This window comes from Podarcis vaucheri (assembly GCF_965113315.1).
Source record: "Podarcis vaucheri genome assembly, chromosome: 9".
In the NCBI taxonomy this organism is placed as follows: Eukaryota; Metazoa; Chordata; class Lepidosauria; order Squamata; family Lacertidae; genus Podarcis; species Podarcis vaucheri.
In genome coordinates this window covers 72,683,331-72,698,790 of record NC_138767.1, presented here as the reverse complement: position 1 = coordinate 72,698,790, position 15,460 = coordinate 72,683,331, and the positions used below count along the sequence as shown (strand labels likewise).

Here is a 15,460-nt window from a genome sequence, read left to right as displayed (position 1 = left end):
GTAACGATTGTTTTGTTTTTAATCAGGAGGCTGGGATGCAGATGGAAAAGGCCCCAGCATTTGGGACACGTTCACCCATCAGGGAGGAGATCGGGTTTTCAAGAACCAGACTGGTGATGTAGCTTGTGGCAGCTATACTCTGTGGGAGGAAGATTTGAAATGTATCAAACAGCTTGGATTGACTCATTATCGCTTCTCTCTTTCCTGGTCACGTCTGTTACCTGATGGGAAGACAGGTTTCATCAACCAGAAAGGCAATTGTTCCTTTAAAATAGAAAGTTGTGCCGCTTTAATTCAAGGTTATTGCTGCAGTCTGGCATAATTAATCCAGTGCGCTATTCTGCAGTGCAGTTTTGAAATTGCAACTTTGTTCAGAGTAATTATGGGATGATCTTGATTTTTTTAAAAAAAAAATTTAAAAGGTTTGAAAACCTTGTCCTAATTAATATTCTGGAATACTCCTGAAATTGCGATCTTTTGAGATAAGTATTAGGCCATGTTACTTTGTATGCGTGCTGCTATTTTTAAGATTGCATATCAATTATTCTTAATTGTTTTGAATGGGTATGGCACTTTGCAAAGGTTCTTTGCAGAAAGGGAGAGGGAGGGGAAAAGAGAGGCTTCTGCCTCAAGGAGAATACAGTCGATTTGTGACAGGGCAGGGAGAAGACAAGTGTGGAAAGGGAGATTCTTGGGTTATATCCCAAGAGTCACGGGTGGAATGAGAATAGCTACAAGGCACCCCACAAACACTCCTGAAGCTAGAAGTGGGAAAGTTTGCAGGTAAATCCTGTAGCAATTCCTGTATGCCTACTTAAAATTGTTGATGTTTTATTGATATTATTATAATAATTATAATTATAATTATAATTATAATTATTATTATTATAATTATTATTATTACTATTACGCAAGAGGAAGAACTTTGTGGTCTTTAGCTCTCATAGCAGTGAAAAGCAGCCCTTTTCACTATGTAGAAGGGCACATTTGGATCCAACCCATTGAGGGGTGTGGCGATTACACAGGGTCCCCGGACATTTGACGGTCTATTGACCCTGTGCCACCACTGTGATTGCTTTCTTCGCTGCCACCAACCCGTTTCTCACGAGTACACATGGAGTCCAGTCAGTTATTAGCATTAACAAATAATCAAGTTTATTTTATAGGCATGAACAAGCTTATGGTTTCAGGTAATTTTTTCTTGGCAGTTTCTTAATCTTAGTTCCTTAACTGTCCTATTCGTTCCTAACAACATCAAACTGATTATCCCAACTAACTATCTGACTCCACCTAACAATTCCTCTCATTCTCTCACCACACAACTCAACCAACCCACAGACCTATCCTCCCTCTTCCTTCTCTAACTCCCAACTCTCAACTAACTTTCAGACACCACCCACTCTCATTCTAACTCCTCCTATCAGTTTCCACTAGCCAATCACATCACACTCATTTTAACCCTTTCCTTATGACCCACCTAGGAGGCAAACGCCACAAGGGGACAAATAGGTACAGAAAGGGGAGCAAAAGTAGAAGTGAGTTTTGAGAAGGGCTTTTAAGGGAAAGAAAGGCTGACTTACCTGTATGTGAGGTAGTTGAAGGCATAGGAAGCAGCAACAGAGAATGGATGGAACTACGTATTAAGAATAGGGTCTTAGGGCAATTAAAGTTACTAGAGTTGAAAGAATGAACAAACACTGGCTATGTTCAGATGGTGGTAGCTTGGCTTCATAAGTTGTTATATATACAAGTACAGGTCTTTGCTTCTTTCATTTTGTGAGCTGGTAGACAAAGCACAAAGTCTTCCATTAGCTATAGTTTCCTGTTTCATCGAAACCATGAAACTATGGTTTAGGAACAAGCCAGGATATTAAGCCAACTGGAAGCCATGGCTTGATATCCTGCCTCGTTCTACAGCCATGCACTTTAGCTACCCCATTCAAACAAAATGGAAAACAATAGCTAATGGAAGACCATCCTAGTTGGTTTGCTCTGTTGAGCGAAGTGGCATTATGGGCATCCCAAAGGCTTATTTACATGGCCACTAAAGCTCATTCTGAATCAGTTTGCTTCCAGGAATTGCTGTGGTTTTAGCGTCTGCCACATAGAAGCCAGGTAGAAAGCAACCCTTGTGCGTCTCAGTTACACATCAGTTACATGACGGCAAGGTCAACCTGGGCACCAAGTGGCGCAATCTTGCTTCCTTGCCATGTGTCAATTGTGCCCGCTTTGCTTGACATCTCAATAAAAGCTTGGGCCAAAGTCAAGTTGGAAGCTGACCATTGCCCTTTGTGTATTTGGGAAGTGTGAACATCCCTTCTCTGCTTCTGCTGGGCAATGCTTGAGAGATCCAGCAGTGCCATTGAAGCAGGAGCTCTTGAGACAGAGACCCTTCCCTCAGCCCCTCCTCTCTAGCCTGACCTCGCTTTCCTCTGCAGGACTCTGCAGGACCAACTGTTCTGTATTTTGCTGCCGCTGGAAGTATTTTGCCAATTGTTGAGAGTGGAATCCCTTTTATCCGAGTGTGTCTTTTACCCTGAGAATCTGAAAACGGAAAGCAATTGCCCTCTGGGAAGAGCACTTTACAGATTGCGAAGTTTCCCATTCCCCCCCCCCGAGTATTTCTCCCTGGCCCCCACCCCTCATTAAATGGCAGCTGTTTTTGAATAGGAAGCCTTTGCTGGTTAACAGCTCTGATGTCTAGAATAGGTTATGTAATTTGGATGTTGGAACGGAAGGGTAAGTTTTACAGACACTTGAGAGACGGCCGTTAAGAGGAATCCTCACGCTTACAAATTCAGCTGTAATTTTAAAGAAAAATTCCTCCCTACTTGGTTCTTATTATAAACGCTTTTCTGATTAATATTATGAACTTTAAATTTAGCAAAAGGGCACTAGTCGGTTGGTTTTCATTAGGCAGGATCTCGCTTCTCCTGAGCAGTGATCTGTTGAAGCAATTGTAACTGCATAGCATGGAAAAGGCCATCATCCTCTGTATAAACATTTTTTCCCAAAGAGCATGGAGAGAATTAGAAACCTCAGAGCAGTGTCCTTTAAAAAAATAAAATAAAAAAATTCGCATGAACTGATTCACTGCCAATTTCACACCTAAAACATGGCACATCTGGGAAAGCCTTAAAAAAACACCCCATTTGTTTTCCAGCTTTGGGAGATTTTAAAAATACGTTATTTTATTTAAAAGTAAAAATAGGATAGGCAAAGCTGTCAAATCATTTGGACAGGATGAAGGTGTCTGCCTCACAGAGAAAATTTTAAGATACCTTTAAATTGTTCATCGTCAACAACCTGCTAGCATTTCTACCCCCACAGGGGGGTTTGTTTTGTTTATTCTGCTTCAGATATGCAATAAAATGTGTACATACCTTATTAATACAGTAAAAGGTAAAGGTAAAGGACCCCTGACAGTTAAGTCCAGTTGCAAATGACTCTGCGATTGCGGTGCTCATCTCGCTTTACTAGCCGAGGGAGCCGACATTTGTCCGCAGACAGTTTTTCCGGTTCATGTGGCCAGCATGACTAAGTTACTTCTGGCGAAGCCAGAGCGGTACCTATTTATCTGTTTGCACTTTGATGTGCTTTTGAACTGCTAGGTGGGCAGGAGCTGGGACACAGTGACGGGAGCTCACCCTGTCGCTGGGATTCGAACTGCCGACCTTTCGATTGGCAAGCCCAAGGCTCTGTGGTTTAGACCACAGCGCCACCCGTGTCCCCCATTAATATGTTAGGGTACAATAATGCAATACTAATAGTGTATGGTATTATTAAAGTAAGATACTTAATATTGATGCCACGATACCTTGGCCTGTTGAAAGGTGCTTCCCTCCTTTTATAACGTTCTGAGTGTAATGTACCTTTGACTTCGAGCTGGTTTTGTTATTTAAAATAATAAGTAATTTATTGTGCTTGTTTGATGTATTCCACATAGGTTATTTAGAGCAACCATTACAGCAACCCTTAAAATATGCCAGAATTACTGGCTGGAATTCAATATAGCATTTCACGGAATCTCTTCTCTTTGGCGATCACTTGTAGCCGAGTAAGATTGTCTTCCATGAACACGGTCTTAACAGTGAGTCTGTAAGTGATTGTGGAGGCCAGTTCTGGATCCACACATCCTTCCACAGTGGGGACATTGGTTTCCAAGTGGAGTTGATCACAGTGTGAATTTGCCAAGTATGCCTTCCTCTTAGCACGTTTCTAACTTGTCTCCTGAGTGCAAGTGTCTTCAAAGCCTTTGGTAAAGGCTGTTCTCCAATTGGAGCACTCGCAGGCCAGCGTTTCCCAATTGTTGATGTTTATACTACATTTTTTTTAAAATTTGCCTTGAGACAGTCTTTAAAACTCTTTTGTTGACCACCAGCATTACGCTTTCCATTTTTAAGTTCGGAATAGAGTAGTTGCTTTGGAAGACGATCATCAGGCATCCACACAACATGACCAGTCCAACAAAGTTGATATTGAAGAATCATCATCATGCACGTAGTTTCTTTAAAGCCATAAAGACCATCTATGGGCCAATAAATCATGGCATATGCCCCCTACACTCAGCAGACGGTACAATACTTCTAAAAGATAAAGAAACTATTGCAGTGTGCTGGAAAGAACATTACCAACATCTTCATAACCACAACTCCCCCATAGCTGCTGAGGTCCTCTCACAAATTCCGCAAAACCAAGTTAGAGATTTCGTGGGATATGCACAGGTGGAACCAAGTCTTCTTGTGCAACAAGACTTCCTCCCCCTCTGCTCCTGTTCTGGAAGTTTCCCCAACTTTCCACAGCAGATTGGAAGAAACTGGAAGAAATTTAAAGACTATTTATAGAAATATTGTAAAATTAATGAATGCTAGAAGGATGTTGGATAGAAACTAAGGGGTTTCCAGCTGTAATGCTTTAAGAGATAGGAAAAAAGGTTTACAAAACGGTAAAAGCTTAATGGTAAGGATTTGCTGAACTAACAAACTGAAGTGGAATACAAAAAAGGGAGGTACGAGGAGGTCCGGGGAAATAAGTATAAGGAAGATATGTTATGGAAAATCAATGTGTTTTTTTAACTATTTTTATTTTGTATGCTTTTTTATTTTTCATTTTTATTTTTATACTTTAAAAACTTTAATAAATATTTTTTTTTAAAAAGGACTTCCTCCCCCTCTGCTCCTGTTCTGGAAGTTTCCCCAACTTTCCACAGCAGATTTAGTGGGTGCAGGCACATGCAGCAGGAGGAAAGACAGTCAAAGTTATCTGGAATTTTTGTCAGGAGTAAATATCTAATGAAGAAAGGTTACAAAATTTGGGAATTTTAATTTAGAAAAAAGAAGGGTGGGACACATGCTTAGATCTGCGTAAAATGGAGCATGATGTGGAGAAGTGGATTGCCTTCCAGTCTCATAATACTAGGACCAGCAGACATTCAGTGAAGCTAAATGATGGGATATTCAGAACAGACAAATGGAAGTAGATCTTGCCATTGCACAAAGTTAGACTTTGATACCGCAAGATGTATTGATGAGCACCAATGTAGATGGCTTTAAAAGGGATTAGATAAACTCACAGAGGATAAAGCTAGTCATGATGGCTATATGCTACCTCTGAACACCAGTTCCTGTGGAACTACAGCAGGGGAGGGCTATTGCTCATGTCTTGCTTACTGGTTTTCCATAGGCTGGCTGGCCATTGTGGGAAACAGGATAGCTTGTTCCACCAGGTCTCTACTTAGGTTGTTTTCTTCCCTCGACCATGAGCTCATTGGGACCATTAGGCAAGTTGTTGCCTCACAATTTCAGCCTGCCCCACTATAATATGAAGATAATAATGTTGGCCTACCCTGCAAGTGGGACGCGGGTGGCGCTGTGGGTTAAACCACAGAGCCTAGGACTTGCTGATCAGAAGATTGGCGGTTCGAATCCTCGTGATGGGGTGAGCTCCCATTGCTTGGTCCCTTCTCCTGCCAACCTAGCAGTTTGAAAGCACGTCAAAGTGCAAGTAGATAAATAGGTAAATACCTTCCAGCGGGAAGGTAAACGGCATTTCCGTGCACTGCTCTGGTTCGCCAGAAGCGGCTTAGTCATGCTGGCCACATGACCCCGAAGCTGTATGCCGGCTCCCTCGGCCAATAAAGCGAGATGCGCGCCGCAACCCCAGAGTCGGCCATGACTGGACCTAATGGTCGGGGGTCCCTTTACCTTTACCTTTACCCTGCAAGTTCATTGTGTTTACTGAATTGTTGTTGTTTAGTCGTTTAGTTGTGGCCGACTCTTCGTGACCCCATGGACCAGAGCACACCAGGCACTCCTGTCTTCCACTATGTCTCTACCTCTCTTATCTCTCTGTTTACATAAGCTAAATCTTTAAAGAAAAGATTTCAAAATGAACTTTGTAAGTACAAATGCAAACCTTGTTGCTTTGCTTCCCTTTTCTATAGGAGTTGAATATTATGACAAAATGATCAATAGTCTGCTAGCAAATGACGTGACTCCTGTGGTCACCCTGTATCATTTCGACCTACCGCAGCGTTTAGAACATCAAGGAGGCTGGAGATCAGGGGCCACGGTGGAAGCCTTTGATAGTTATGCCCAGTTTTGCTTCAGAACCTTTGGGGACAGAGTGAAGCTGTGGATCACCATTAATGAGCCGTATGTTATGGCTGAGCTCGGCTACGAAGAAGGTACGATGGCCCCAGGTATTAAGGAGCTTGGCACCGGCGCATACCTGGCCGCTCACAACATGATCAAAGCTCACGCTGCAGCCTGGCACACTTATGATAGGCTATTTCGGAAAACACAGGGCGGACTTGTGTCTATAGCGCTCAACTCAGATTGGGCAGAACCCTTTGATCCGAATTCTTTTGCTGACCAGGAAGCTGCTAAGAGGCACGTGGCTTTTTGCCTGGATTGGTTCGCTACCCCGATCTTCCTCAATGGTGACTATCCAGCCATCATGAAATCCCAGATTTCTGCTGTATGTAAAAGGCACGGTTCTCCATCGTCGAGGCTTCCGGAATTTACTGAGGAAGAAAAGATGATGATCAAGGGCACCGCTGACTTTTTCTCTCTAAATTATTACACTTCCCGCAAAATTAAGCACCGAGATAATACGCATAGCCCACCGAGTATGTCTGCGGACAAGGAAGCGGAACAAGTAACAGAGCCATCCTGGCCTGTAGCAACCGGCAGTTCTTGGCTGGCTGTTGTTCCATGGGGTTTACGCCGCCTGTTGAAATACATTAAGGTATGGTATTCCCCCTGCCTCCACCCTTATCTGTTTATCCATTTCCTTGATGAACCAACTGTGACAGATGTCTCATGCTCAAAGGGGTTTTAGTGTAGAGGTTGAAACAAAAGCAGGTTGAAACAAAAGCACACTTTTTGTTTCACTGCAAATCCAGGTAACAACCCGGTGTCACTGTCAGTGCATTGTGTAGCAGACCCCCATTATGAGGACTGCTTTCCGTCTGGCATCAGGGAAGGGCTAGTATTGCATCTGTCAGGGTACAGGGTCATATCCAACATTAGTCCTCTTTGGAGCTGATCCGTTGAAATTGATGGGTATAACTATGGTCCATTAATTCAGTAGGCCTGCTCCAAGTATAACTTAGTTGGATACAACTCACTGTGACAAAGATACCTCCCACGAAGTAACCGAGTCAGGGCAAGTTTCCCCATAATGATTCAGACTACAACTCCCATCATTCCCAGCTAGCATGTCCAATGGCCAGGCATGATGTAGGTTTTACTTCACAACGTCTGAAGAACATCACATTGACTATCACTGATCTTGCATTTATAGGCATATGATATGATATGATGATACTTCAAAACACAACTCTGTATGAGCGTGGGCAGACTTCAGAGTTTAAGCAGTCATAAGTTCTGAGGTCCACCAACCAGAGTTAGATGCAACAGAGACTCAACGTGGTTGAATAGGGTGCTTCTGAGTACATGCTTTCCCCTAGAATTTGTGGTCCATACCAGAACCAAACTCACAAGCCCCTTTCCATGCAAAAGCCCTCTCTTCCTTGTCCTCCAAGCTGTTAGAATCGTCCTACTCTCGTGTAGGACCCTGGTAGAGACACATGCCCGATTGGCATGTTCTCTCCCTCCTGGTCGGTCGGGAGCTTCAAAAGCTTTCTGCAACCTGAACATCACAGCGACTGATACCAAGAAGCATCAGCACCCTTAGGGATCTGCAGCGTATTCGCAGTTTGCGTAACAGAACTCAGTAGCACAGCATTTTGGCTAATCTACTATATTTACATATAATACCCTCAGAGCATTCTGACTTAGCTCTGTCCTCTTTCTCACCAGACAGCAAAGAGAAAGAAACAAAGGACAATAGTCCTACATTCTGGAACACAGTAGTAGAAAACATCCTGTCTCCGTCACTTCCCACACTGTGGAATGAAAACATACACTGTCTTGTGATAGTCAACAATCTCATGACTGCAAATACGGAGGAGGAATCTCAACACAAGCAACCTAATTTAGGGCAAAGAAAGAGAACTGGCAGTCAGAAACACCTGGCAACCTGGCTCAAATTGCCAAACCCCAGCTTTCAAAGATCAACCATTAAGGACCATGTGGACATTATCTGCAAAAGTTAATACGGCCCCCAAACCAACCTTTAAATCACGCATCACAGATATTAATCTTGACAATATTCAAGTTCCGTCTGGCTGTTGCCTGCCTCCCGCTTTAAGTTTTAATGGTGTGCAAAGCAGTTCATAATAAACATTAAGATGATCAAAATAACATTTGGAAACAATTCATTACATAGCACATCAATAAATTCAATTAAGATGAAATCCGCAAGTCAATAGGATAAGTTCTATATCATAATAAAATAATTGGGACTTAATACAAAACAAGTGCAGAGCTAAATCAAAACCAGGAATGCATAATAAAGGCAACCCCACTAAAAACTAGTTGCAGCAGCCTGCCTTAAATACAGTTCAAAGAAGATGGGATCAGACTTGCCCCCCCCTAAACTGACTTCATATTCTGGAACTCTTTCTGTGTGCAGAATTTCATCAGAAGGCAATATAGGACAGCATTCTAGGACACCTCTTTCGATGACTATTTCCACAAGACAGTGTTCATCTCCTAAGACAGTGGAAGCAAAGTCACTTTATTCGAAATCCCTTATTCCCACACAGAGGCATCTAAATCTTTGAGGTAGTTCTTCTGTTTGCTTTCCACTTAGAGATAGCAGAAATCTATACCTTGACATTCTATTAGTTCCTTGGGTTGCATACAGACAAACATTAAAAACTGCCTTTGGCGTGCCATTTCTGCCGCCTCCCCGTCCCCAAGAGATGAGCATATTTACCCCTGCTTTTGCAATGCATTTGACAACACACTCACCAGAACTTGCAACACTGATTCACTTGCCTTGCACTCATTCTTTAGGAATTCTGAGCTGATGCAGCAGAGGGGTTAAGAGACTGAGTTGCAAATCTGGACAAGTCTTCAGCTCAGTGCTCATCTCTGGCATGAACTCACAGCACTTTCTCTCAGCCTGAAAACAAGGGTACCTTGTTGTTTAGTGGTTTAGTCGTGTCCGACTCTTTGTGACCCCATGGACGAGAGCACACCAGGCACTCCTGTCTTCCACTGCCTCCCGCAGTTTGGTCAAACTCATGTTAGTAGCTTCGAGAACACTGTCCAATCAGCTCGTCCTCTGCCGTCCCCTTCTCCTTGTGCCCTCCATCTTTCCCAACATCAGGGTCTTTTCCAGGGAGTCTTCTCTTCTCATGAGGTGGCTAAAGTATTGGAGCCTCAGCTTCAGGATCTGTCCTTCCAGTGAGCACTCAGGGCTGATTTCCTTAAGAATGGATAGGTTTGATCTTCTTGCAGTCCATGGAACTCTCAAGAGTCTCCTCCAGCACCAGAATTCAAAAGCATCAATTCTTTGGCCATCAGCCTTCTTTATGGTCCAGCTCTCACTTCCATACATCACTACTGGGAAAACCATAGCTTTAACTATATGGACCTTTGTTGGCAAGGTGATGTCTCTGTTTTTTTAAGATGCTGTCTAGGTTCTGCAGTGTATAACTCATACTGTTGACAGGATACGTAAAGTTTTGGGAACTAGCATATGGTTCAGGCCTACATATATGTTATGCAAATTTCCATTGTGAGCTTTTATAACGTTTCTTTTCATAGCGTTTCATAGCGTTTTTTTATAGCTGTATATATCCAGCCCTAAGCTTCAGAGGTGTCTGGTCAATACCTGGATTTGTGGGTGTTTGCACACCCCCTTGAGTTCTGTGGATTTGAATGAAATCAGCCTTCTTTATGGTCCAGCTCTCACTTCCATACATCACTACTGGGAAAACCATAGCTTTAACTATACGGACCTTTGTTGGCAAGGTGGTGTCTCTGCTTTTTAAGATGCTGTCTAAGTTTGTCATTGCTTTTCTCCCAAGAAGCAGGCGTCTTTTAATTTCGTGACTGCTGTCACTGCTGTTACTCCTTTGTTGTAAGGATTCAAGCCAGAGAATGAGCACACTGTGAACACTTGAAAGCACTATACAAATTTTAAATGTATTTATTTATTATTAAGCTATATTTTTTTACCTTTTTCATTTAAATGTATATTCGCCATAAAACAACAACAACAACCCATGATCAAGTTAAAAAATAATGGGAAAACTAAAAATGGGGGGAAAATGGAAAAACTGTAGCAGCTGGGCTTGTGATGCAGAGGGTTCTAGCTAGTTAGTGTTATAACACAGCTAGCTTCTGCTGTGAAAGAATACAAACTTCTTTTTAAGCTCAGTTTTTGATCAGAGATTGTATACCTGGGCAAACCACAATGAACACTCCTACAGCACCCACACTCCTGCTGCTGCACCCTCTCAAAAAGCATTCGATACTGTCGAGGTGCTCAGAATGCTTCTGGACCAGAGATAGGCAATGCAAAGTGGACAACAAAAACTTTTAATATCTCATTCCTTAGAACTGGTCCATGTATTAGCCATATTTTGGTATTAACCTGGGCTTGCCCAGATTGAAATATGTTCTGTTATTCCTGGTAAAGACCCCTTTGATTCCTCCTAAAAGAATAAAGACACAACAGTCTTATTCATAAGTAACAAAGGGCAGTTTTACTCACAATCAGACAGAACAAAGTGTGATCCCTGAAGGCAGGCTTTAGGCTTAAAGTTGCAAACATATACAAACAGGCTTACCCCATATGGAAGATAACCTGGGGTTCCAGGTGAATCAGGAAGTTAACAGGATGAAAAAGAAGATTGAAGAGAGAGGGAGGTGGCTGTGTGACTAGGCCTTTTACCTGGTCTGGAAAGGTCATGCCCACCTACTAGTCCCATCCAAAAAGGAAGGTGTAACAGGAAGTTCGACTGGCTGGACCAACACCCCCTGCATGACCACTCTAGCAAAACAAGGAATGTTGTATTTGACTGCTCCCAGTGGATTACATCCCACATACAATTTATTCAAGTTCTGTTTATGTGCCCCTGTACAATGCAATATGCAAGGATGTGGACTGTTCTCGCTTTGAATTGCTGCATCACAGGAACAGCTTTTTCGATTCAATATGTGGATGGGGTGTGCGGCGCCTTCCGATCATTTCTGCCAGTGGAATTTGCTATCGCTTGCCAGGACTGAGGGGTTAAAAAGCAGTGACAATATAGCAGATGCTAATGCGGAAAAAGATATTTTAGTATTCTCATTAAAATAAGTAATTTCTCTGTCTTCATGGGTATTTGCACAGTTTTGCTTTTCCATTGTTAGTCATAAAAGGTCAGCTTGTGGAAAATTAAGTTAATAGGGTCAGTGCAATTTGATGAAAACTAGTTTTGGGTTGTAGCTTAAAGTAGATAGAGGGTAATGCACCTGATTTTATGGGCTTTTCTTAACATCTGTTCTGAATAAAACTTCTGCTCCCTTGTTCTAGGATACATATAATCACCCTATAATTTACATCACCGAGAATGGGTTTTCCCAAAGTGACCCTGCTGCACTCGATGACACTCAGCGCTGGGAGTATTTCAGGCTGACTTTACTGGAGATTTTAAAAGGTACAATTTAAGGATGATGAAAGATCAATTGTGCAAACTTAATATAATTTTCCTGTGTGCCTATTTGCATTTAGCAATGACTAGTGATTCTAGAGGCTAATGTACGTCAGACAAAAGCATTGTGATTAGAGGAGAAAATGTTTAGCAGATAGGAAAGAAAGTAGCTTTAGTCCTTCTGTGCCATCTTAGAGTGGAATGAAATGAGAAAATTTAACGGAAATTGCTTCCCCCCTCCCCCAATCTGGTGTTCATAATGCTAAAATTGTAGGCTATGCTAATTGATATATGACCTGACAGAGGAAAATAGAGCTGAGAACGATTAATTTCAGAAATATTGTCATCTTAGGAAGATCGAGGAGTGAAAGCCAGGGCAGGAAAAGCCCTATTGGGTTGGGGCAGAATCTGAAAGAATTTGGAAGTTTGGGAGTAAAGCCAGGGCAAAATTTGGAGTCCATTGGCTCTTAGATCCCAGAAATGCTTACCTAACACAATATAGTTTTACTAGTCAGACAAGTAAAATACAGGTTGGTTGACAATTCTGTTACAAAATAATTGAGCTGCTTTTTTCAAAAAGTCTGCACAGTGCATGGGTTTGTCTATTTTGTTTTGTTCATCTGAAAATAGCTAGTTCTTTAAATATAAAAAAAAGATAGTTTGGGATGCACGTGTGCAAAAATATACGATACGATAATCTTTATTGTCATTGTCCCATACAGAACAACGAAATTGAAAAATCTACATAAGACATTCAAAAACCAACAAGCCTGCTATCCCAACCTGGCTAGCCCCCTAAAAACTGCGATACCCCATTTTAAAATACAATATACTCCCATACAAACTCCTTACAATGCGTTTAAAACCAAAATCACATTTGGGTAGAAACTGTTTCTCAGGCGGCTAGTCCTAGTCTTTATAACCCTGTGCCTTCTTCCAGAAGGCAGAAGCTGAAAGAGATCATTTCCGGGGTGCGCACTATCCTGCGCTATCTCTGCAGCTTTCTTATGGCACCTGGAAGCATAGATTTGATCCAAGGTGGGAAGAGTGCAGCCAGTTATTCTCTCTGCAGTCTTTACAACCCTGGACAGCATTGTTTTTTCCCTGACCGTGCAGCTCCCAAACCACACACACAGACCATACGTTAATACACTCTCCACATATACCCCGTTGATTGTACAGTGTCCAAATAGTCACACCATGTCAAATCTACCCACTCTGAAAAAAACGCTATGGTTGATTTCATTTCAACTCCAGTTCTTGCAACAGGATTTTATAAAGTGATCTGTGCTGGCCTGTCATGGATGAGTAGGGAAACGCGCCCAATGTCTGTCATTCAAAGAAATGAAGTTTCTGCTGATTCTGCCCCACCTGAGAGCTGTGTCTCTTCCATTCACAAAGAGGTCCAAAGAGGAAACACAAGAATTGATGTGACATGGTGTTTAAACAAGGACTGGGGAATCTCCACTTCAACCATGGAGTTAACTGGGTGGCCTTGGACTAGTTACTATCTCTCTTTTCTTTCTTAAAAAAACTTTATTCCAAAACCGAAAAAGAATTACAAACGTCAAATTCAAAATCCATATTCGTTTCGTAACATAAGCCTATTACATAGCTGACTAGATTAAACTATACCTAATTGCTAGAGACTTCCCTTTGCTATTTATGAATGCAACACAATTAAAAATATTATATTAGAATTTTTTATAAATTCCCCTATACCCCCCACTCCCCTTCACCCATGTGTGATCTCCATATTTTTTTTAACTTCTTCCATCTTGTTGTGTTGTAGTTTAATAATTCTTCAATTGATTCTTTTATTATTTCCTTGTTTACCCCTGCATGTTTTACACATCTATTAATATTCCAATTCCGGAACCATATTTTCCGGTTCTGGAAAAAATATGGGCTAGTTACTATCTCTTCACCCTAACTTACCTCAAAGGCTTGCTGTGAGAATAAAATGGGGTACCATGTACCTGAGCTGGATAAAAAGGTAATTAATTAGTATGTCACCATGCATGGGTCGGAACCATATGAGCTTATCAAAGAAACAAATAATACTTGGTCATAGAATCATTGAATTGTAGAGTTATAAGGGACTCCAAGGATCATCCAGTCTAACCCCCTTCAACTCAATCCTGAATCTCAACTCAAGCATCCATGAAAAATGCCCATCCAACCTCTGCTTAAAAACCCTCCAAGGAAGTAGAGTCCGCAGCCTTCCAAGGGAGACTCTTCCACTGCCAAACAGCTCATACTGTCGGAAAGTTTCGGAAAGTCGAAATCTCCTTTCTTCTAACTGAAACCAGTATGTTTCCAAGCACAATTCACAGTGTTGGTGCTAACCTTTAAAGCCCTAAACTAGGCATAGGCAAACTCGGTCCTCCAGATGTTTTGGGGTACTACAACTCCCATCATCCCTGATCACTGGTCCTGTTAGCTAGGGGTGATGGGAGTTATAGTCCGAAAACATCTGGAGGGCCGCGTTTGCCTAAGCGGCCTTGGCCCAGTATAACTGACGGAGCGTCTCCACCCCCATTGATCAGCCTGGACACTGAGGTCCAGCTCTGAGGGCCTTCTGGCGGTTCCCTCCCTGTGAGAAGTGAAGTTACAGGGAACCAGGCAGAGGGCCTTCTCGGCAGTGGCGCCCGCTCTGTGGAACACCACTCCATCAGATATCAAGGAAATAAACAACTACCTGACTTTTACAAGACATCTGAAGGCAGCCCTGTTTAGGGAAATGTTTGATGTTTTATCGTGTTTTTAATATTCTGTTGGGAGCTGCCCAGAGTGGCTGGGGAAACCCAGCCAGATGGGTGGGGTATAAATAATAAATTATTATTCTTATTATTATTGGTTCTAGTCCTACCCTCGAGAGCAGGAGAAAACAAGCTTGTTCCCTCTTCCATGTGACAGCCCTTGAGATATTTGAAGATGGCTGTCTTCATCCTTCCAGAGTACATTGGGTGGGTTGGAGTGGAGAGGCAGGTCTTCCCAGTGGCGTAGCATGGGTTGTCAGCACCCGGGGCAAGGCAAGTAATTTGTGCCCCCTAACCCGTGGATTTGCGCTTCCTAACCCTAACCCCCAGATGTTGCGTCCGGTGCGTCCGGCCCCCCCTGCACCCCCCACGCTACGCCACTGGGTCTTCCTGGAGCCTTGATTAACAACCAAACTGAGGAGTTGCTGTGCCTGCAGGCTTCAAAATGGAGCGGCCTTATGGGATATTATGTTTTCTTTGATATATGAGAGCTGTTTCAGCACAAGACCCACCACGTTTATGCTCAGAAGAAAACTACGGTTTATGAGTGGAGGAACTATGAAAGTGTAACCATATGCAAATTACTGTATTCATCCTAGGTATGGATTTAAAATTTCAGTGTATATTCAAAATATAAATTTAG

At 42.4% G+C, this 15,460-nt stretch overlaps 1 protein-coding gene across 6 annotated transcripts in view; it reads left to right on the top strand.

The window, feature by feature from the left end:
- LOC309540506 (cytosolic beta-glucosidase-like) overlaps positions 1 to 15,460 on the top strand; it is a 111,786-nt gene that overhangs the window by 67,490 nt on the left and 28,836 nt on the right. For 4 of the 6 annotated variants that reach the window (XR_014223328.1, XR_014223329.1, XR_014223330.1 and 1 more), the window contains exons 3-5: positions 27 to 299; positions 6,443 to 7,248; positions 11,938 to 12,061. Coding sequence is in view for 3 of the 6 variants with exons in the window: in XM_082237428.1 (XP_082093554.1) it covers positions 27 to 299; positions 6,443 to 7,248; positions 11,938 to 12,061 (1,203 nt within the window). In the remaining 3 variants the exon portion in view is untranslated. The remainder of the gene's footprint in view (positions 1 to 26; positions 300 to 6,442; positions 7,249 to 11,937; positions 12,062 to 15,460) is intronic. The other 2 variants (XM_082237430.1, XM_082237429.1) reach the window with 2 other exon arrangements.